Raw genomic sequence first — 21,299 nt, 5'->3', positions numbered from 1 at the left:
TATTTTTATCCACAGTAGAAAATGGAATAATTTCTTCCTCTTGCTTCCCCTTTGCTATTCAGCATCACAGCAAAGCCAAGTGGGTGTGCTTGTATTCCAGCATTACGTGATGAACAATGAAAAATCTTCATAGCTACACTGCTGGGTTAGAAGAGATTAATCAGAAGAGGTCAGAAAGAGGTCACTCGGACTGGCCCCTTGTCACCAATTTTGACTTTATACACCATTTCACAACTAGGAGGCCTTAGAGGATGTTAATCTGCTGGATACCCAGGAGTGGGAGAGGAAACAGAGCGCTGCCAAGTTATGGGTGTAATTCTATCTGTGCATGGACAGAAATCCTTCCGTGGCTGCAGAGGCAGAGCAGCAGGACAGAGGCACAGAACTGGCCTCACCAGCCTCACCCACATGCAAAATTCCCAAGCAGCACTGGCCAAAACAAGGGGGGAAGTTGATGCAAACCCTAAATCATCTTCAGTGCGGGTCTGAAGCGTGAGGTTGCCTTAGAACCAGAAGGGATAAGATCAGCAAGGAAATTCCCCTCCAAACAAACCATGCATTCCCAGTTATTCAAATAAGAACAGCAGCTCCTCACAGCTAAAACCACATTCCCTCTTTCGAGCAGGCACTTTGCCACTGGCTTTGAGAGATCCAGGACCTCACTCCAGAGTTTAACCAAGTCCCAAGAGAAAAGAGTGCGCTGCCACGTCACCTTGCAGAGCTGCACTGCTCTCTGCAATGTTAGCAGCTCTTGAACATCTTGGCAAAAGTTGCTGATAACTAGCTCTGCTGCTTTTGGTCCTGTTGCAGTTACATTTCCCTTTCACTGCACATTTCAGAATAATTTTACACCAGAGACTCTGTGTGTGTAGGACATAGATGGCAACCCCATTTGAAGCATGGCACAAGGAAAGATGTGATCTAAAATAAGACTTGAAGAAAAGTATTTCCAACACCAGTGCAAAAAGATACTTGTTTACCTTAACTTCAGCATGATTTCTCATGCAACCAACCCTTCATATGGAATATCTGACACAGAGATAATATGCTACACTCCGCCTTTATAAATAAGGGTTTAAGTTTCACAGATGCCAAGCAGCAAGTGCAACACAAGTCAGAGCAGGCTAACACAAATATCTTTTTGAAGAAAGAAAAAAATGTAAGAGTCATCCATTGTAAATGAGAAATTGCTAGTCCATCCTTCCCCCACCTGAACACCTCCTACATTTTTGTCAAACATTAATTTAGATAAAACAATGATAATATATTCAGTGTAGAAAGCACTGAGGAAATAAACACAAGTGAATAAACACCACCACTGCAGCACAGAAAACAAAATAACCTTACCCAGCTTTCCACCATTCCAAGAGCCCAAATGAAGTAATTTACCACTTACTTCACTGAACTACATATTTACATTAAGAAGATGCAGACTGGAAGTGATGGCAATGGTATGCTCTGACTTGCTGACTTCTCCACACTTGACAAATGCAACCAGACAAGGGTAAGAGCATGATGTCAATTTATTCCTTCATTTCAAACTTGTGTGCAGAGCAGAATATGCATCCTCTGTGAGCTCCTTTTCTTTTTCCTGATGTCAGCTATAGCCTGCTGTGCTCATCATGAGGCTCAAACCAGGCCTCTGGACACATCCCTGAGCAGGGAAATGTTCTGTACCTGACCATGCTCCAGTGCACAACCCAGCAGCTTCTGAATCTTATTCAGCAGAGGCAGAATACACCTGGCCAAGCCATAGTTTGCAAAAGCAGAGTCCACAATGCACCTGCAGCACACACATGGGAGCCTGTGCAGGTCTCTTCACTCCTACCACATATCCATGACAGGACAGAGGAAAATGGGACACAGGGAACAGATAGGAGAGACCTGGATCATGATGTGCAATCAGCACAGTGTAAGAAAAAGCTTACACTGTCCTTCAGATTTTGTCTCTCACCCTCTTTTGATAACAAATTACTGAAATGTCCTTTTTTCCAGCCCTAAAACCTATCCTTTCAGTGCCTGTCACATCAGCATGCTGACAGCATAATCAGGATTCACAGCAGTTCTGTACAAGAATTATCCTCTGTGGGTGAAAAAGAAGAAATGTGCAAACTTCATCGTCTTCTAATTACTCCAGAAATCTGCATGTTACTATGATATCATTAAGACTGCAGAGTAATTAAACTGTGTAAACATCTGCAAGAGGGAGCAAAATCTGCACTCTTGGAATGTGCTTTGACTGCAAGAATTTGAGCAGCCCCAATGAGGGACTGTGCTGCTGATGTTCTGCCAGAACTAAAGCCACCAGTGTAGAGAAAGTTTTTGTCTTTTCTAACCATGGAAGCACGGAAAAGTGGGGTTGGTGAGGATTTCCTGAGCTCACTGAGCTTTATCTGCTGCAAGGCAGGGCTGATCTTGAGCCTCCTGGCAGACACAGTCTAACCTGTCCTCATGGCCTCAAGTGGAGGAGACTCCACAACCTACCCAAGCAACCAGAGACTTCCTCTTGGATCTGACTTGACTCTCTCCCACTGCACTTTAAAATTGTTTTTCTTTACCCTCTGGTCCACAGAGCCATTTATCACTCACATAGCAATATTCGCATGCAATTATAAGCTATTATTGCATCCCTCTGCCCCAACTCTTATTCTGCAGGCCAAGCAATCCCATTCTTCCCTCAGAAGTGATGTTATCTAGGTCTGTGATCATTCCCAGCACTTCTCCAGGAACTTCCTCCTCTTTTCCTTGAAGTGCAGTGCCCAAACTGGACACTGTGGTCCAGCTGAAATCTCTCCAACACTGGACTATCTTGCATGTTCTGTTCAGTTACCCCAGAAAAACATTAGTATTTTCAAAAAATAGCTTGACATTAGTGATTGTTATTCAGACCATGAGTCACAATAAGTCCCACATAGTTTTTCAAGGAACTACCAAAACTGCAAAACTGTCTTATAGTCATAAAGGTGTTTTTTCTGCCTAAGGCTCTGCACTTGGCTCAGTGTAAATCCATACTGCTTTCACTAGAACATTCCTTCAACCTGTCAGCATAATTCTGAATGCTGAATTGTCTCCCAGTGTTTTAGCAGCCCTTCCCATCTTCATGTCAGCTAAAAATTCAACATTCATAGCCTGTCCCACTGAGGCTACTAATGACAATATTGGTGAAAAGCAGAATAACCCCTTCAATATACCTTTCCACTGGAACGATGGACCAGTGATACCTCTATTTGGTATAATTCCATCAGTGTTGCACTGACTCCATACTGGTTTCACTAAAGACACATTTCCCTGTTTTGTTTTTTTTATTAAACCATCATAAACATTAATGTCAAAAACATTACTGGAACTTGAGCTGTTTGGCCTCCTTTGTGCCTCCCCCAACTGTACAGCTTGCTAGCAGTTCTGGAAAGGCATTTTCAAGTCTTTAAAAGTCACATTGGCTGTTACTGAACTCCTTGGTCTCCTTCAGGTGCTTATACATGATTTTTTTGCTCCAGTTTTTCCAAGAACAAAATAATTTACCTGTCATTCCCTTTTATCTCTTTACAGACATTAAGCTTTTTCTTTCCCACTTATTCAGCACTTGACCTGTCTTGCCTGAGTTTCAGAAGTAATGACAAATGCTTCTGAGATTGCTTTAACTAATCAAGTAATCTAGAATAAAGTTTATCAGGCCCATCTGTTCTGAAAATATTAAATATACCTGAATACACTCTAACCTGTTCTTGTCCTTTTTTACCTTGTGATTTTACCCTCTGTCATAATACCATGAGCATGGTTGAGGGTGCATCTAGTGTGACTCAAATGCATCAGTGAGAGCAGTTCTGGACCCTGAGATGAAATTTAATTTAATTTCTTGTCCTCACACCAAGCTGTGAATTCCCTTGAATCATAAAGCCCCTCATACCTCCGTTCATTGTCATCAAGATGAGCAAAGAGCACGTTCTTGGAGATGGCCTTGGCCAGAGCAGTCATAGTTTTATAGTCCTTTGGAATAACCTGTAGAGAAAAGAGTGAAAGTTAATTACAAGCCTGATTGTATTTCCTCACAAATCATGAAATCTACAGAAAATTCCACTATTCAAGAAAATGGATGAGATTTGATTTCAGGCACTGAGACAGGATTAGGCTATAATATAAAGCCACTAAGAAAGTAATAAATTACAGTTTTGATAATGTGAGGATAAGAAGTTTTGTTTTCAAAATGACACTCAGAAAATAAATGTAAGATATGGGATGACTAAGGAGAAGGATATCCATGAAATACTGTAATTAGGGGGTACTGGCAGCTGTGTAGTCTCCTTTCAAATATCTTGGACTGAGGAAAATTTATTTTATGTTCCTCTTCCCTCTAACCCATATCAGAAGCAACCGACTTTTAAAATTGTGAAAATAGAAACATTTCATTAGGTAAAATGTAAAAATTTATTGATTACTTCATATTTTTCAGTATTGCCTGTGGTACAATGAACCAAGCTCCTGATAGACCCACTTGAGTCAAAATCCTGTGCCTTGGCTTCATGGTAAACGAGCAGAATTTCCATTTGAGAATGAAGAGGTCTTTATTTGTTTACTGGAGAGATGTCAAGAGTCCTGTTGTGCATGAATTTGCTTAAAATAAAAGTTGAAATTCATGTGTATTTCCACTTTGGAAAGCTAAGCTTTCCATTTTGGTAACCACTTAGGTAAGATATCAGTAGATAATGTATCTCTCTATTTGTCAAGTATCTTCTTCTACCAGTCAGAGACTCCAAGATTAGGAGAGACACAAGAAATTTGTAACAAAATTATGACCTGTCAAAGATATCCATTGTATTTGATATTGTGATTTTCCTTAATAATTTAATTATAACAGGACAGAATCAAGCACAGCAGAAGTTTCAAGTGTTAAATAAACCTTACTCCATTCTGAAAATCAAAATATGTTTGTCAGTCTCAATTACTGCACAGTAAAGGTCTGACAAGGGGCATTTAGCACTCACATTTTCTTATGCTAGAAGTAGTGCATCTGTCTGCTGCAAGTTACTACCTGTGTTGATGTGCAGGTACTTCCCTCATCCTGGAAAGGTAGGAACTACCCAACCAAAAGAAGGATGTCTCAAAGAGTAAAACTGATGTAGAACCAGTTCCCACAAAGAATTATCAAGATTTATTTCACAGGGAAATGCTGCACTGTGAAGATTGAAACTTAAACTGGCTTCAGACCTCTCTTGTAGTGACTGCTGCAGTCATCAGATTACTCCAATTAAGTCTGGAGAAGTATACATGTACAAACTGCATGTTTGTATCAGAGTGAAACCTGATCTAATTGATCTAAAAGCTTAAATTTCTCAGTGTTAAATTCAGTCAGCATCTTATTCTTGTTTTTTACCCTATCAGAGGAACACTGGATTGAATTGCAGGCCTGAACCCTTGCTCTATTAAGAATACACCAGCTCAGCTTACTGCTGATGAGCCAAAGGGTAAATAATCAGATCACTAAGACACTCAACTCCAGCCTTCCTGTCTGATTATGAAATAGCACTGAGTAGCCTGTCTCAGTGTAAATTTGCAGCAGTGAAAGCCACAAGGCTTTGTGGGTTTGTTGGGGCAGGGACACAGGAAACACAGGAGAGATCCTCGAGGTGTGACCAGGCACCTGACCAAAGTCAACTGCTGATAAGAATCACTTGGACATGCCTCACATCACTCTTCCAAATAATCACTGAATGTTCTCTGCAAGCTGATAACCCTCTTCAGAGCAAGATTCCTGTTCTGTTAGTTGTTACTGTGTTGTCAGATGTGTTGACAAATATTGGTCTCACTAGTTCAAGGATGAACTAACTCTCCACAGAGATCTTCCCCAGAATGAAGGCATGCCATGTGCTTGCTCAAAGCACAGAGCTAAATCTCTTTTGATTTTCTCTCCTGGGACATAACTCGTTTCATTGTCTCTAGCACTACTCATGCTATAGCTCACCCCTTCAAGGGATCCTTCAAACTGGCTTATAACCCAGATGTGTTTCTATCCAACACCTGAATTCAAGCCAGCAGTTCTTCCTGACTACTATCTAAATTTCCATCTGTTTGCAATAGTCTATCACAACCTTTGCCTTGCTTTTTACTCCTTTAAATTTGTTCCACAATTTGTCCTTTCAGTGTCTCCTTTTATTTCTGTGTTCTAGAAATCTGTCACAAACACACATCCATGGGTTTCACCATGGGATTCGTTTGCTTATGGCAGAAGACAAACACTGACACAAATCCTCCCAGTGCTATCTCTGTATTCTTTCCAACATCTCTAGCTGTACAAGAAATTATCCCCTAAATTATTATTATTTAAGATCAGTCAGTTCCTAGGAAATTAAAATCACAACAGGGCTAGTCACAGAACACACAGAATATTATCTGTATTGCTGCTTCTGGTTCTTGCCTACTCATGCTACTGTCAGGGCTCACTGACATCACTGTTGAGAAATGAAGAAAATAAAGTTTACTTCAGGTTCCACTATAAACATAAAAGAATTACTCAGGGGGGTGGGAAGGGATGTTTCCTTTGATTTTCAGAAGAGTCAGATGTAACCCATAACAAGCAGAAACAAATGGAATCTCCTCATGGAAGTTTTTTTGGGGGGGGATATTGCAAAATGCACAGAAAGAAAAGTGTTTTAAAGTGGCTTCTGAAGTATCACACAGTTTTTTAAAAGTGCAGGGCATTCATTAATGGCTTGACTACAGTGCTGTTAAAATATACCACACACTTGCAAACATTATTTAACTGCCACAAGAATACTCTTACACACTTGTTTTTAGGATGAATGGCTCTCCTAATTCTTTTTTTCTTGGGACAGAAATCCCCAGAGCAGCCAGTGAACTTGTATCATAAGCAGATGACAAAAGCACATCTGACTGCAAAGGCAAAAAGCATTCTGCCAAAAAACAGTGACTGACAAAATGCATTTCCATAAAGAAAAAGTTCTTTGAGTTAAAGCTACTCCAGGCATGCACAAAAGCACATTAGTAGCATCTGTCAACTTTATGAAATACATTTTCAGCCTGGCTCCCTAAACAAACATGACATATGCTATTGTAATGTCTCTCTTTCAACAATCTTAGAAAGATTTAGCCAGTGTCAAAAAAAAAAAAATGCAGAGTTATTAAGAGATATCAAAAATATAACATAGCTAGATATTTTTGTGAAAAAAGGCAGTTAGAAAGAGAGAAGCCTCAAATAGAGCTCCTAGTGAAGAAATTATCTAATTTAGGATTGGCATTTCTTCAAAGACAATGGTCACACAAAATCACCCAAGTATGGTCAAGAGACTTCCAAAATTCAATGGGTAAAGTTGTAGCTAATCAACATAGGAAATATGTGCCTGAGCGGTCTAGGAAACCTAGATTAAAGAAAACTTGAGGCAGATCTGAGTTATGGAAAACAAACAGGAAATGTAGCAATAGAAAAGCTGTCTTCTGATAATGAGAGGTTCTGATCAAAGTCAGAAGATGCTGAAGCCAGTGATTATGAAGAAAATGGCTGAGAACTACTGACCCTGTTAGATGAGCAGCACATCTCAAAAAGGAAGGAACAGTGAATGCTGAAATCTCATTGATGGGGAAAGACCTTGAGTGTGAGGACGGTCAGGCTGCGCTGATGCCAGCAGGAGGACCGGCCCAGGAGCCCAAATCAGGGACAAAGCATGGGTCACTCGATTGTCCTGTAGCTCCCAGAGGCAGGGAGGTGTGCCAGGTTACCTTTCTGACGTAGGAAACAGCATCTTCCTCCGTGTACACCTCTGCACTGACGCCGCCCCTCCTGCGCCGCGCCTTCACCACCGGGTTGGGCGGCGGAGGGGAGATCTCGTCGTCGTGAGAATCCGACTGGGAGCTGGATTTCTGCCGGGCCAGGATCTGCTTGCATTCTTCCTGCAAGGCAAAAAGAGACACTGAAACATCTCTTACTCATGGATTTAGTCAATTCGCCCTTCTTTTATGGCTATCAGCAACCCTTTCACGTCTATGTTTGGGTGACTGTCAGTTCGCACTGCTGAAAGAAAATGACAGATTTAATGAGAATAGCATTAACTACAACATGTGTACAGGCATCTGACCTGTTCAGCTCTTTCTTACACATCATGGCAACCAATGTATATAAAGTGCAGGCACATCTTTGCACTACTCCTTGTTGAGAAAGCAAAACTTCTTTGACTTACTCTCCATCATCACAGCTGTTATTTTCTCAGTTGGCTTGTTTATGTTGTTGTCTCTTCTGACAACGTCAGAAGTCACACATTGATATATTAGATAGGTTTCTTCATCTTGCTCTGCTTTACAAGGTTACTATCACCACAAACAACAAAGATGCTCCCTACTCCAGAATTTCTGCCATACAACTGATTTATAATCAGTGGGACTCCTTCCAAGCAAATAAGATCCAAGGTAGGCTCCAGAGGACTATGAAAGATGGTGGCTGGCCTAGCACCAGCTGGCCAATAGGGAGGTTATTCTCCAGATTTCTGCTTGTGGAACAGAGAATAAAATAGGAAAGGGAATCCCTGAAGAGAGAGCAACAAGAGCAGAAAACAGTACAGAAAACCTTCAAGAAAGGAGGTCAGAGTTGCAAGATAGTCAATTCATACACTGAATTTTACTTCAAAAGGATAGACACAAACCAGATTATCCATAATTATAGTATTTTCCCAGAGCCCCATGTTCTATCCCTCAGCTTCCTGGGATTCAAGGGAAAGCATAAAGGAGTAAAATTCCCTTTGCACCATCCAGGTCTGTCAGTCAAAGGAGCAGGAGCTGTCTGCTCAGACCCTGCCCTCCTCCTCACCCCCTGGCACAGCCACAGCACACTCACTGCCCTGCTGCTTCCCCAGAGCCTTTGGGGCTGGCTGATCCCAGTCTCCACTGATCCTGCCTAAAGGCAGGGGAGAACTGGGGATGGGTGAGCCGTATGTTCTGTTCCCTGGTACAGGAAACCAGAGGGCATGAGCAGAGGGAGCACAGGCTCTGTAAGGAGGCAAGCTGGCTGCGGCAATATTTCATATGCTGTCACCTCCTCTGGGTAGGCAAACCCCACAGCCTGGTGGCCCCAGGGCCATGCTGGGGGATGCACACGTAGCCATCACCCCACGACTCCCTCAACAACCCCAGGATTTTTCAGAGAATTCAGCTCAGCAGCATTGCAGGCTACCCAAAAGGAAACACAGCGATGCTGAGCTCCCTGCACACCCCATAAACCAACATTCCTCCAACAGGGATGCCAGGACCTGGCTCTGTCCTACAGGAAATTTCCAGTGAGGCTTTCCATTCAGAGCTAGGATGGGAGTGAGTGGAGGAGGGAGCATCTGGGAGCACCAGCACGAGTGGCAGAGCACCAGCATCACCAGCTGGTCCCACTGACAGAGGAAGTGACTTATCCACAGCTCATCAGGTATGGCACCAGAAAAGGGCACTACAGAAAACTGGCACAAGCTCACAACTTTCAAGCTTGCAAGAAAAATGGATGATTAATATATGTTTTGCCATTGGTGTTTACATCAAATCCATCATGCCACCTGTCTTTTCTGGTCTTATTCCAGTCGGTTCCTGCACCATCACTGACACTGCCCTTCTCTGACACCAGTCCTTGATGCACTATTGCTACTTGAAATAAATAACTGAACAGCATTTCTGATGCTGCAGGACTCAAAGTAACAAGTCACACATTCTTGTTTTGAAGAAGGCTACTGAAATATTTAGGAGACAAGATCAGAGATAAAATGTAGAGGGCTGGTTAAAGATCTGACCTGCCTCAAAAAGTGCCAAGTTCTTTCTGAGACCATTTGGGATTTAAATTTGGCTTAAAACCCCAAAATTCCCAGGCCACAATGCAGTTGACCTCGGTGCTGTAACCAAAAAAACAGAATTTCAAATGTATTAAATCCTTACTGAAACTTTTTAATTTCACATTCAAATAGCAGCACTAGCTATGTAAAAAATTACTCAATTAGATTTTCCTATAGTGTAAGAACTGCAAATTCTATTTTGGCATTCTTATCAACTTCTTCCTTATTCCTCTCTGTCTCTAGATTCCTAAACTGCAATCAAGCAAAATATTTCAAGTAGAAATGTGTGCTACATATTACAATTATATTTAATATTTAGTGTTTAAAAACAAAAGCTATGACTGAAGAATTTCAAATAACATTACTGACTGACTATATTAAATGAACACAACCAAATGCACCTTCTGCATGGGCTTAACTGAAAGGTAGCAGAGACCCTTCTGAAGAATAGCAGCTAAAATTTAACTAAAAGGCAGGTACAACAAGAGGGTAGTCGGGTAACTAAGGGTGTGCAGCACTTACACAGTTCTTTTTATACAGAGCATATTTACTCAGACAGAAGAGTAGTAGTTTGCCACATTTAAATATAAAATATACTCTTCTCTCTTCAGTACACATTGCATAAAAGCCACTTCCAAGGAATTAATAAATAATATCTCCCCCGCCCCAGCAAAGATTTATATACAAAAGGAAGCTCAGTGAGATAATATTAATACTACAAAGCATGCTCTTCAACTCAAATACTTTTAGAAGCCAACAAGATTTTAAAGGATTATAAAAGTGAGTTACGGTGTGCTTCATTTTAAAAGGAAGTCTCTTCACTACAAACTCCTTTTACATAAACAGCAGGCAGGTGCTGGCTGGCTTTTCCACACGCCACTATCTGCAGTCTGGGAAGGATCCCCATTCCTGAGCTACAGCGTGCCTTTTGCAAATAAAAGAGTTTGCTCTGTCCTGGGCTGAGCTTTCAGAGAGACGTCTTCCACATATCCTGGGGTAAAACTGCACAAAAGCAGCAAATGTTTGAGAGGAGGAGTGAGCTGTCTCAAGAAGAGTTCTTCAAACAGAGATCTTCAGATGCGGCTTGATGTGAATCCTTGTGCAGAACTCAGCGTCAAGTAAACACCACATCATCTTTTGTTGTCATGACAACAAGTGATTTTTTTCTCTCTCTCTCTCTCTCTCTCTCTTTGGATGGCACTGATAATTCATAATCATATTGCTCAATTATGTCCACCTTCAAATGAGAAAACACATGGAAGGCACAACAGCAAGACAGTGCATCTGCCTCTGATCATTGCCTCAAACTGAAAGAAGAACCAATAAATACAGCCAAAGTAACCAATTTATCTTTTGAGTGTCCACTTTCAGCTACAAGAGGCTGAGGTATAAACCACAGGAATTTAGCATATTCAGCATCTCCCCCAGATAATGCTTCCATGAATTTTTAATGATTTTAAGCATTGCAAGTGAAGCAGCCACAATGCTGAGACAGTTCTTAGGTTTACCCTTCCTTTCAGACCACTGCTCAAGAGCACACACACCTCCTGACCCAGGAGCTTTCTTCCCTGTCAGCCGGAGCATTTCTAAACAGAAATTCACTTCCTCTTCCAGTCTCTCCTTTCAGGCTTTGTCACTACCTGAAAACTCAGATGAGCTGAAGGAAGGAAAGCACCTAAGGGAGCTCCAAATCACTGTGCAGCCTTACAACAACATCCCAAGAAGACTTTTAAAAGCAAGTCAGACATTTGATATGAAAGCTCAGTACCTCTGCTCTGCTTCCTACAGTGTATACATTGCATTCAAAAACAACACCACCAAGTACACTTTAAATGCTTTTCTTTTTCTCCTCAAGCACATTCATAAACTTTTCTGCTTGACAGACCTGGATTATTTACAGCAAATGTGCAGGAAGGTTCATGAACAGGCAACTAATCTCTCTTTGCACTGGAATTGACCCAGAGGAGATGCTCTCAATCCAGGAGGGTTTCTAACACCCCTCACCACTCCTTGGGGCTGATGATTTACAGCAACCAATAAAGGCCAAAGGCAAAGCACTTCATTTTGCTGGAAACACAGGACTGACTGATGCCATCACTAAAAGCAGAAAAAATCTGGGAGATCTTAATGTTCTTTCCAGTCTTATCTTTGCCAGGACAGACAATCTTCATGATCAATTCAGCCTTGTTATTCACACAATCCCAATTATTGTTCTGCTGCCTTCCTCCTGCTCCATGCTACCTTTTCTTCTACAGCAATTCTAAGAAATATCTTTAAATGCACTCCCTACTATCCTACCAAGGCATTTACTCTCTCCATAGTTATCCCCCTCTTTGATTACTATTTCTACATCTTCCGTGGCCTCTCTGCATTTCTGCTCTTTCCCGATTTCCAATCCAGGCAAAATTCTTCTGCCAAAAATCCACCTACTCTGATGACACTCCAGCTGCATGGCTGACATTCCTAAAACCCTGCACTGCCATTGTTTTACCTCCTGCAACTTGTTCACACTTCTTGTCTTCCCCCACCAGTGTCTTCAGCATCTCAACCCATCACCACCACCTCTTCCCTACTTTCTTGCATACGCCTCACAGCAAAGTGAGAGGTTATGTTACAAAACACAGACCCTATTTTTGATACTTAAAAGCTTATATAATCAAAGAGAATCGTAGCCAACACTTCTGATTCTTAAAATCCAGCCAAATAACAATGTATGCACGCATAGCTTGTGTAAGAAAAGACAAGCCCACATAAAAGTGGATTAAGTAACCTGATGAATGTAAAACAGGGGAGCATGAGATGTGAAACAAAGACGTCTTCCAGGCAGAATTCCCTCCCTATTCCATCACTGCACCCTGGTTTTGTTAAGTTTTGGCTTTGAGACTGGGAAAGCCACTCACACTTGTGGACACACAAAGTAAACAGGGAGCTCAGCTCTAATATGTTCCATACAAGCTCATAAGAGCATGGGTTTGCTTATAACTAATTTTATTTCTTGTGGAAAAAGCTTTTTTTCTCTTTCTGCTCTTATTTCCTTTATCCTCCATCTTTCCCTGCATGCAGGAAAGTTTGCCTGGGGGGACTTTAAAAATTCACCTTGTTTTCCTTTACCTCTTCCAAGAAAACTGTCACCTCTCACAACACTGCCTGGGGCTGACTGGCAATCACAGGGGTCCCACCTGAGCTGCTTTTCATCCAGCTCTTCCCAGAACTGACCTCAGGGGAGAGGCAGGACAGAGGCTGCCCAAGCCTGCTCAGAAGTGCACTCACACAGCCAGGGCACACGGTGCTCCCACTGTTGTGCTCCTATCAGCACCTCAGGTATGTTCCTGCATGCTTTACCAACATTTCTGACCACCACGGAGATACCACCCAACTGCTTGGCAAGCTTTGAACAATATTATTATTAGGCTTTATAAAACTGCTTGAGTAATGCATTTTTTCTATAGTTTTTTCTGTGTGATTTTGCTTCAAATCCATAGCCTCTCTCCATCTTATCAGAAAGCAGTGAGTTATACTTCGCATAATAACAAATTGTACTTTCAAGAATTCATTTCATCAGTTTAGACAGGTTCTGGTGGAAATTATTGATTGAAGGATTCCTTTCTGTGATAAAACACAAATACTGGGAGAGAGAATACTGCCGCAGAAGAAGAGTCTGGTGCCCAAAATTTGATGCTCGGGTATGTTTGGTTCTGAAACTCTCTGCGGTAAGTGAACAAAATGTGTTTTGCTAACAGAGGTGAATTTGTGATTTGTTGCACGCTTTTCTCTCCCAGGCCAGGTCCCGGCACGCCCGGGTGCAGTTCCGCCCAGTGCCGCCAGGGGGCGGCGCGCCCGAACCCGGGGTTCGAGCCCAAAACCGCGGGGTTTGAGCCCAAAACAGCGGGGTTCGAGCCCAAAACAGCGGGGTTCGAGCCCAAAACCGCGGGGTTTGAGCCCAAAACAGCGGGGTTTGAGCCCAAAACCGCGGGGTTTGAGCCCCAAAACAGCGGGGTTTGAGCCCAAAACCGCGGGGTTCGAGCCCAAAACCGCGGGGTTTGAGCCCAAAACCGCGGGGTTTGAGCCCAAAACCGCGGGGTTTGAGCCCCAAAACCGCGGGGTTTGAGCCCCAAAACCACGGTGTTCGAGCCCAAAACCGAGGGGTTCGGGCCCCAAAACCACGGGGTTCAAGCCCAAAACCATGGGGTTTGAGCCCCAAGACCGTGGGGTTCGAGCTCCGAAATCCGCGGGATTCAGGCTCCCAAAACCGCAGGGTCTGAGGCCCAAAACCATGAGGTTCAAGCTCCAAAACCACGGTTCAGGCTCCAAACCGTGGGGTTCGGGCTCCAAAACCGCTGGGTTTGAGCTCCAAAACCGCAGGGATCGAGCTCCAAAACTGTGCGGATCATGCTGCAGAATGCCAGGGTTCGAGCTCCAAACCATGGGGTTTGAGCTCCAAAATCGCGGGGTTCGAGCTCCCAAAACCATGGGGTTCGAGCTCAAAACCGCAGGGCTCAAGTTCTGAAACCGCCGGTTTCAAGCTCCCAAAACCGCAGGGTTCAAGCCCCAAAACTGCGGGGTTCAGGTTTCAAAACCATGGGGTTCAAGCTCTAAAACTGCAGGGTTCAGGCTCAAAACCGTGGGGTTCAGGTTCCAAATCCATGGGGTTGGAGCTCCCAAAACCGCAGGGTTTGAGCCCCAAAACCGCAGGGTTTGAGCCCCAAAACTGCAGGGCTCGAGCTCCAAACCCGCGGGGTTCAAGCTCCAAAACCGCAGAGCTCGAGCTCCCAAATCTGCAGGGTTCGGGCTCCAAAATTGCAGTTCAGGCTCCAAAAACTGCAGGGTTCAAGCTCCCAAACCATGTGGTTCAAGTGCCCAAATCCGCGGGGTTCAAGCCCCCAGAACTGTGGGGTTTGGGCTCCCAAATCTGCAGAGTTCAAGCTCCAAAACCACAGGGTTCGAGCTCTCAAACCATGGGGATTGAGCTCCAAAACCACTGGGTTCGAGCTCCAAAATCGTGGGGTTCGAGCTCCAAAACAATGGGGTTCGTGCTCCCAGAACTGTGGAGTTCGAGCTCCAAATCCACAGGGTTCAGGCTCCAAAACCGCAGGGTTTAAGCCCAAAATTCTTCTTGCAACAGAGCCACAAGGCATGCGGCATCAGCCGGGACCCCAGAGAACGCTGCCGATCCGCTGCAGTAATTTATTAGAGAAAAGCAGAGTTTTCTGCCTGTGCTGAGGGCAGCAAAAGGGGCCTGGAGAGAGCCCAGGTCCAGAAAGTGCCAGCAAAGCCCAGCTCAGCCAGCACAGCCCTGCTCTAAAACCCCCAACATTAAAATGGCTCCAGCAAAGCCTTGTTAAACACATCCTGCGGTTCGCTGCTGCTTCCTCTTCTTTTGTGCCCTTTTCTTCATTAGTTCTATTCTTTATTCTAATTCTTTGCTGTGGAACAGCTAAGCTTAGCCTGGCAAGACAACTCCACCTTTGATCATATAATCATGGCACTAAACAGCCTGACACTATGAAATTTTTGCAGTCTCAGTATGGCTAAAAATACAAAGCATTGCCTGTAATTTCTCAGTAATTGACTTTTTCACATAATGTAAGAACCAGAGATAAAATATGGGTTGCCTGGGTTTTTTTGGTTTTTTTTTTTTTGCTATATCCTCAAGTAAACAGAACTTAATTACAGCTGTTAAAATAATGGCACAGTTTCTTAGCTAACATCTATTCCCCCACTCCAAAAAAAACCAATTACAATCCCTAAGGGAAAGACTTTCCTCACTCCATCCACCAAGATCTATGCAGTCAGAGGAAAACCTAAAAGAAATTGTTCAAAGGAAATATCACAGGTTTTAAAATCTAAAGTATCTAAACTGTTTTCAACTATTTTCTGTGCTCAAGGGCATGTTACAGATTTTTACAAAGTAACTGTTAATGAGATCAGAGTAAATGTCATCTTGAAGTCCGTAAGTCACAGCATGTAAAAGTGACTTGCAAACTTTAGGATATAGAAACATAAGATGATTCCCAGCAATTACTGGCAACTTAAGCAGGTCCTCCCAGTATTAAGTGAACAGAAAAATGTGTATTAAAGTTTTCCCACAGTTATTTTCAGAGCAATGGTTTTTGATATTGTACTTGATACAAATAGGCTGCATTTAGAAAGTCTTTGGGAGGAGTGTTCTTTCTAACATTGGCACTCCTTCAGAATTAAACATCAAACATCAAACCTCAGTCTCCAGTACTTTATTCAGAATTATTTATTCATGTTCTCCTTTTACAGCCCTCTCAGGCCATGTCCATGCTGTGAATAAAGAGTGGCCCAGCCACAGAGCTGAACACTAGCCCAGGACAGCCCACATCCCTCGAGCATTACCTCACTGCTGGCTCTGCTCTCAGCTGCTGGGACCAATTCCTGCCAAAACAAACCTGCTCCTGACGTGTCAGACCTAGGAATGACACTGGGGCCAGGGAGAGTGCTGGGTCAGGGTCAGCTCCTGACCCCTTCTCATTTAGCAGCAGGCTGAAGGCAATGGACCCAACTCTGATGCCGTCAGAAGGTGAGAAGCATTTATGATCTGCTCTGATCTTGAATATCATAATAAATCTTGCTTTTATGAGTTGATTTTATGAGATGGAGTTAAGAATTAGCAAAATTAAACACACTCTTCTTTTTTTTTTCTATTCACTTCTAAGGTAGCTCCAGTACAATGATATGGATCAAGCTCTACTTGTTTTCCACAAGCTCATTTTTTAACCACTTGAAAAATATCCTACACTTCATCTTTAAACTTCCCACATGTGTTTTTGACAGATAAACTGTTCTTCTACTGCTTTCTTCAGTGAAATGTGTTGTTTATCTTAATGAGTTTGGAAAATAACCCCACAATACCACACTTAGGTGGAAAAATGCATGACTTTGTTTAGAAAGTCATTAAACCCAAAGATTTTTACTCCTCTCCCTACACACGACCAAATTTAAGGAGATAATAGTGAATGTGCCACGTCAGTATTGCACATTTACAAAAATCTAATTAACAATTGCTAAATTCACAATTCCATTAGGATTCTTCAAACTATCTGTATATGACAAGTGTATAAAAACAGGATAAAACTTATTGAAAGATTTTTCTATCTTTAGAAGTCTTCCTTTCAACTGTTCTCATGCAACCAACGAAGTGAAAATATTATTCTACAGAAGAAAATCCTTCACATGCAATTTATCCCAAGGAAGTCCTCGGAGATGTTTGGGCAACAAGGGAGTCAAACTGCTGTAGGAACAGGAATTATAGTGCTGGAAACCTCCAGAAGGAGCCTAAAGCCTCCAGGCTCAGCAGGCTGGGCCCCCAGGCTGCTCTAGAGAGGCAGTGCCAAGATTGTGTCCTCCCACAGCAAGCACAATATTCCCTGCAGTTGATGCCTTGATGTTTTCTAAATCATCTTCCATTTTGAGACAAGTGATATCCATCAGCTCCTGTGCTGGCATCCTGATTGATGTCCTACAGAATTCTGGGATCTGCCGTTCTTTGGGAAATAATGGGAGATCACATGAAAGAAGATGTCATTTCTCAAGGGTAGGAGCTGCCCTCCTGTCTCAGGTGTGTGTGCTGTGTTAACATCAACAAAGCCAAACTCCCCCAGTACAACTCCTCAAGAAATCCCTCCAGCAATAGAGCATATTCCATAATACCACAGCATGTTTTAATGGGATTTTTTCAAGAAGGGTGTTCATCCTTCTTTTCAAAAAGTCCAAAATTCCACACATTATGATGGATGATAATTGACAACACAGTGAAGGAAATTCAACAGTTTTGAGTCTCTAAAAATGAGTCTTGGCTGTCAGAAGTTTAGAATATACAGAATCAAGAGACTTTCTTTTTCACAATAATCAAATGCAATTACAAACCACCTTGTACTTTCTACCCCTCTCTGATGTCCCAGGCTGCCACCAACATGCATGTTAGCATTTATTAAAACTACACGAATTTGCCATATACTCACCTACAGAAAAATGAATCTGAAAAGCAGAGAGTGAGATATATTAAATGTTTTACATCACTGGTGATATATCAGCCTTATATATTATTCACTCCTGCAGGAAGAAACTATTAAACCTTTTCTCTCAAGCCTACAACAACACCTGCTCACACAACGTGCTCTTCCTGCAAAGACACCCCTAGGCTTTAGAGAGAATTTGTCGGGGAATGCTCTAAAATGTTTCCCCCTCTCTACACTGCTCTTGAAGGCAGTCACAGCAAGTGAGGTGTCTCTTAATGCATCCCCTGTCAGAGGATCCTGGGACAGGCACTGCAGACAGGAGAGAGCAGTGAAATTCAACAGCAAACTGCTCAAAGATTTAAAGAACTTGCTGGTTCCCTGATTTTGGTCAGTTTTAGGGGAAGGGAAAACCCCACCACGTGACACTGGAATAAACAACATCTTTTGCACCCACAGGCAGGTTCTTCCAAGAGATGAAAGTTCAGGGTACCATGCCTCACAAACAATTTGGGTCATTTTTAACAAATGCAGTTTCCTGAGATATGATAATCTTGGTGTTATGCACAAAATATTCTAAACTATAGCCAATGTTATAGTAGCCATCCACAAATGAAGGGCTGGGGCTTTTTTTCTCTTAACAGTTTACATTTTCATAGTTGTGTGGTCATTTTAAAAAGAAAAAAAAAAGTACCAAAACATTTGAAATCTTTAAACAATCTTTCTCATTTTATAAATGGAAAATGTAAAGTCACCTGAAAATCACTGACCTTTTCTAATTTTTCAAAGTGTTCTCTGAGGAACTTCATGGGTCGGTCTGGCTTTGCTATACAGAGGTTTACAATGCATTCTTTTAGAATCTGTTGGATGTTGTGTTTCTGAACATAGAGTTCACATCCCTTCAGGCTCTCATCTTCTTCCACATTGCAGGAAGCAGCAGCAGCCATCTTCAGGCTTGTAAACAGAAAACACGACCTAGGTAAGAAAATGGTGCAAGAAAGAGATGAGAGACAATTCCCAAATCCTTTGTCAGAGAGATCAGAAGAGCCGAGACATTTTAATATTGCCTGTTGCCTATTGAGGACGTATTCAATTTGAATGTTTTAATGTTCTGGGGTTGTATGGGGAAATGCTGAACTGTATCATCTTTGTATCAACATCCCACCAAGTACACAAAGAGGATTTTAACTCCTAGATAGTGATCGATCTTTGGGGAAAAACAGCAACCGGTGAAATTAACCTACAAAGGCAAGGAGTTTCAAAAACACTATTACATGACAACACAAAGCCTTGCTTTGCATTCCCTGTGGCGACTCGCTCCTGTCACTAGAAACCCATTTTTTTGCTACAGAGATTTTTGGACAATTTTAGCATCTCTCCCTTTCCCAGCCAGCGACCCTTGGCAGCCAGGCTGGGGAGGAGCGGGCAGAGCCCCCCGAAGGGAAACGAGTTCCGCGAAGGGAAGTTTGATGAGCTGAGGGGAGAACAGCCCCAAACCCTCTTTATTTCCCCTCGCGGGGTTATGAGCGCTCCGCTGCGAGCCCGGAACGCCGGGGCAGCTTTACCCCGGTTCCAGCCTCTCTGCCCGGGTCTGTGGATGCGGGGGCTGAGCGGGGCTGAGCGGGGCTGAGCGGGGCTGAGCGGGGCAGGCTCCGGGAGGCTCCGAGCACCGGGGAAGTGCCCCGGGCCCGGCCGGGAGGCAGCGCATCCCCCGGGCCCGGCCGGGCGGACCTGCGCCGCTGCCCCTGCCCCTGCCCCTGCCCCTGTCCCTGCCCCTGCCCCTGCCCCTGCCCCGCACTCTCCGCGCCCGGCCGGGCCCGGGGAACGGAGGGGCCGGTAAATACCTGGTGGCCGGAGCCGGCTGAGCGGCGGCGCCTCCGCTGTCCTGGCCGGCGGTGGAGGCGGGGGAAGCGGCTCCCCTGCCGGTATCCGCACTGCAGCCGCCGCCGCCTCCGCTCCTGCCGCCCGCCGGGGCCGCGGGGCGCCGCGGGGACCCGGCTCCGCTCCCGCACAAAGGCTCCGGCCCCGCCGCCGCTCGCCCGCAGGAAGTGCCGCCGCCGTCACTCCCCGGCGGGCGCGGCCTCCGCCGCCGCCTCCGCCGAGAGGCGGCACGGGGCGAGCTCAGCGCCGCGAACCGAGCGGCACCGGGCCCTCGGCTGCGAACCGAGCGGCACCGACCCTCCGCTCCGAACCGAGGGGCACCGGCCCTCCGCTCCGAACCGAGGGGCACCGGCCCTCCGCTCCGAACCGAGCGGCACCGGGCCCTCCGCTCCGAACCGAGCGGCACCGGGCCCTCGGCTGCGAGCCGAGCGGCACCGACCCTCCGCTCCGAACCGAGCGGCACCGGGCCCTCGGCTGCGAACCGAGGGGCACCGGGCCCTCGGCTGCGAACGGAGCGGCACCGGCCCATCCGCTCCGAACCGAGCGGCACCGGGCCCTCGGCTGCGAACGGAGCGGCACCGGCCCTTCCTCTCTGAACCCAGCGGCACCGGGCCCTCAGCTCCGGGAAGCACTGACCCTTCCTCTCTGAACCGAGCGCCTCCGGCCCCTCTACTCCGGGTGGTACCGGCCCCTCCGCTCCGAACCGAGCGGCACCGGCCCTTCCTCTCTGAACCGAGTGGCACCGGCCCCTCCGCTCGGGAGGCACCGACCCTTCCTCTCCGAACCCAGCGGCACCGACCCTTCCTCTCTGAACCGAGCTGCACCGGCCCCTCCGCTCGGGAGGCACCGACCTGCACCACTCCTCCGCTCCGGGAGGCACCGGCCCCTCCGCTCCCACCCGCACCGCCCGGAGCCGCCCTGCCGCTCTCTGCACCGCACGGACCCGCAGGGCTGGCAGCCCCTGGCCTGGCCGCTCCGCACCGCCAGCCGGACAGGCTCGCCAGGAAGACGAGCCTGGCCACAGCGGACGGTGGTTTGGCCATTAGGAACACGCCTGGCCACGAAGGACAGTCTGGGTGTGTGAAGTGGCCACACCATGAAGGTGGGCATGGCCATGGAGGGCAGCAGCCTGGCTGTGACACATGGCCCGGCTTGGGCACAGGGGACAGGCTGGCTGTGAAAGATGTCCTGCCCATCACGGATGGTGAGCTGGCCATACTGAGCCAAGGCACGGCGGCCACAGCGCTGCCTGCGGCACTGCCAGCCCTGCTGGGCACCCACAGCTCGGGAAGGGCTGGGCAGGGCTGGGCAGGACAGCTCAGCGCTCTGCCATGGGGTATTTAGAGCAAAGCCATCACAGCCAGCAGCACCTCTGTGCAAGGCCATGAGGAGTGTGGGCACAGCTGGCATTCAGCCATGGGCCAGCACGTGCTGTCAGAAATACACCAATGCACGCTGCACTTGTCAGGAAATTCACATTCGTGGTTCCCATAGAATAAAGTGTGAAACAGGACTCCAAAAGATCACAGTCAAGCTAGGAGAAGGGCAACAAGCAAATAAACTCTGCTGGTAAACACAGGCCTATTTGAAAATAATTTGAATTAGTTCTGTAGTTTATTGCACTTTAGAT

The 21,299-nt window shown here is 45.3% G+C and overlaps 1 protein-coding gene across 4 annotated transcripts in view; it reads right to left on the bottom strand.

Moving 5' to 3' along the window:
* Positions 1 to 20,545, bottom strand: part of PRKAR1B (protein kinase cAMP-dependent type I regulatory subunit beta) — a 93,907-nt gene extending 73,362 nt beyond the window's left edge. The window contains exons 1-5 of one of the 4 annotated variants that reach the window (XM_085592210.1): positions 20,436 to 20,515; positions 20,306 to 20,388; positions 18,559 to 18,763; positions 7,732 to 7,902; positions 3,908 to 3,999 (exon numbers count right to left, since the gene is read on the bottom strand). In XM_085592210.1, the coding sequence (XP_085448336.1) occupies positions 3,908 to 3,999; positions 7,732 to 7,902; positions 18,559 to 18,735 (440 nt within the window). In that variant the 5' untranslated portion in view covers positions 18,736 to 18,763; positions 20,306 to 20,388; positions 20,436 to 20,515. The other 3 variants (XM_021539728.4, XM_021539727.4, XM_021539726.4) reach the window with 3 other exon arrangements.
* Positions 20,546 to 21,299: the final 754 nt, after the last annotated feature.

Source organism: Lonchura striata, chromosome 14 (genome assembly GCF_050655825.1).
Source record: "Lonchura striata isolate lonStrDom1 chromosome 14, ASM5065582v1, whole genome shotgun sequence".
Classification (NCBI taxonomy): Eukaryota; Metazoa; Chordata; class Aves; order Passeriformes; family Estrildidae; genus Lonchura; species Lonchura striata.
Note: the sequence above shows the minus strand (reverse complement) of the source record. Positions and strands in the feature narration are given on the sequence as shown.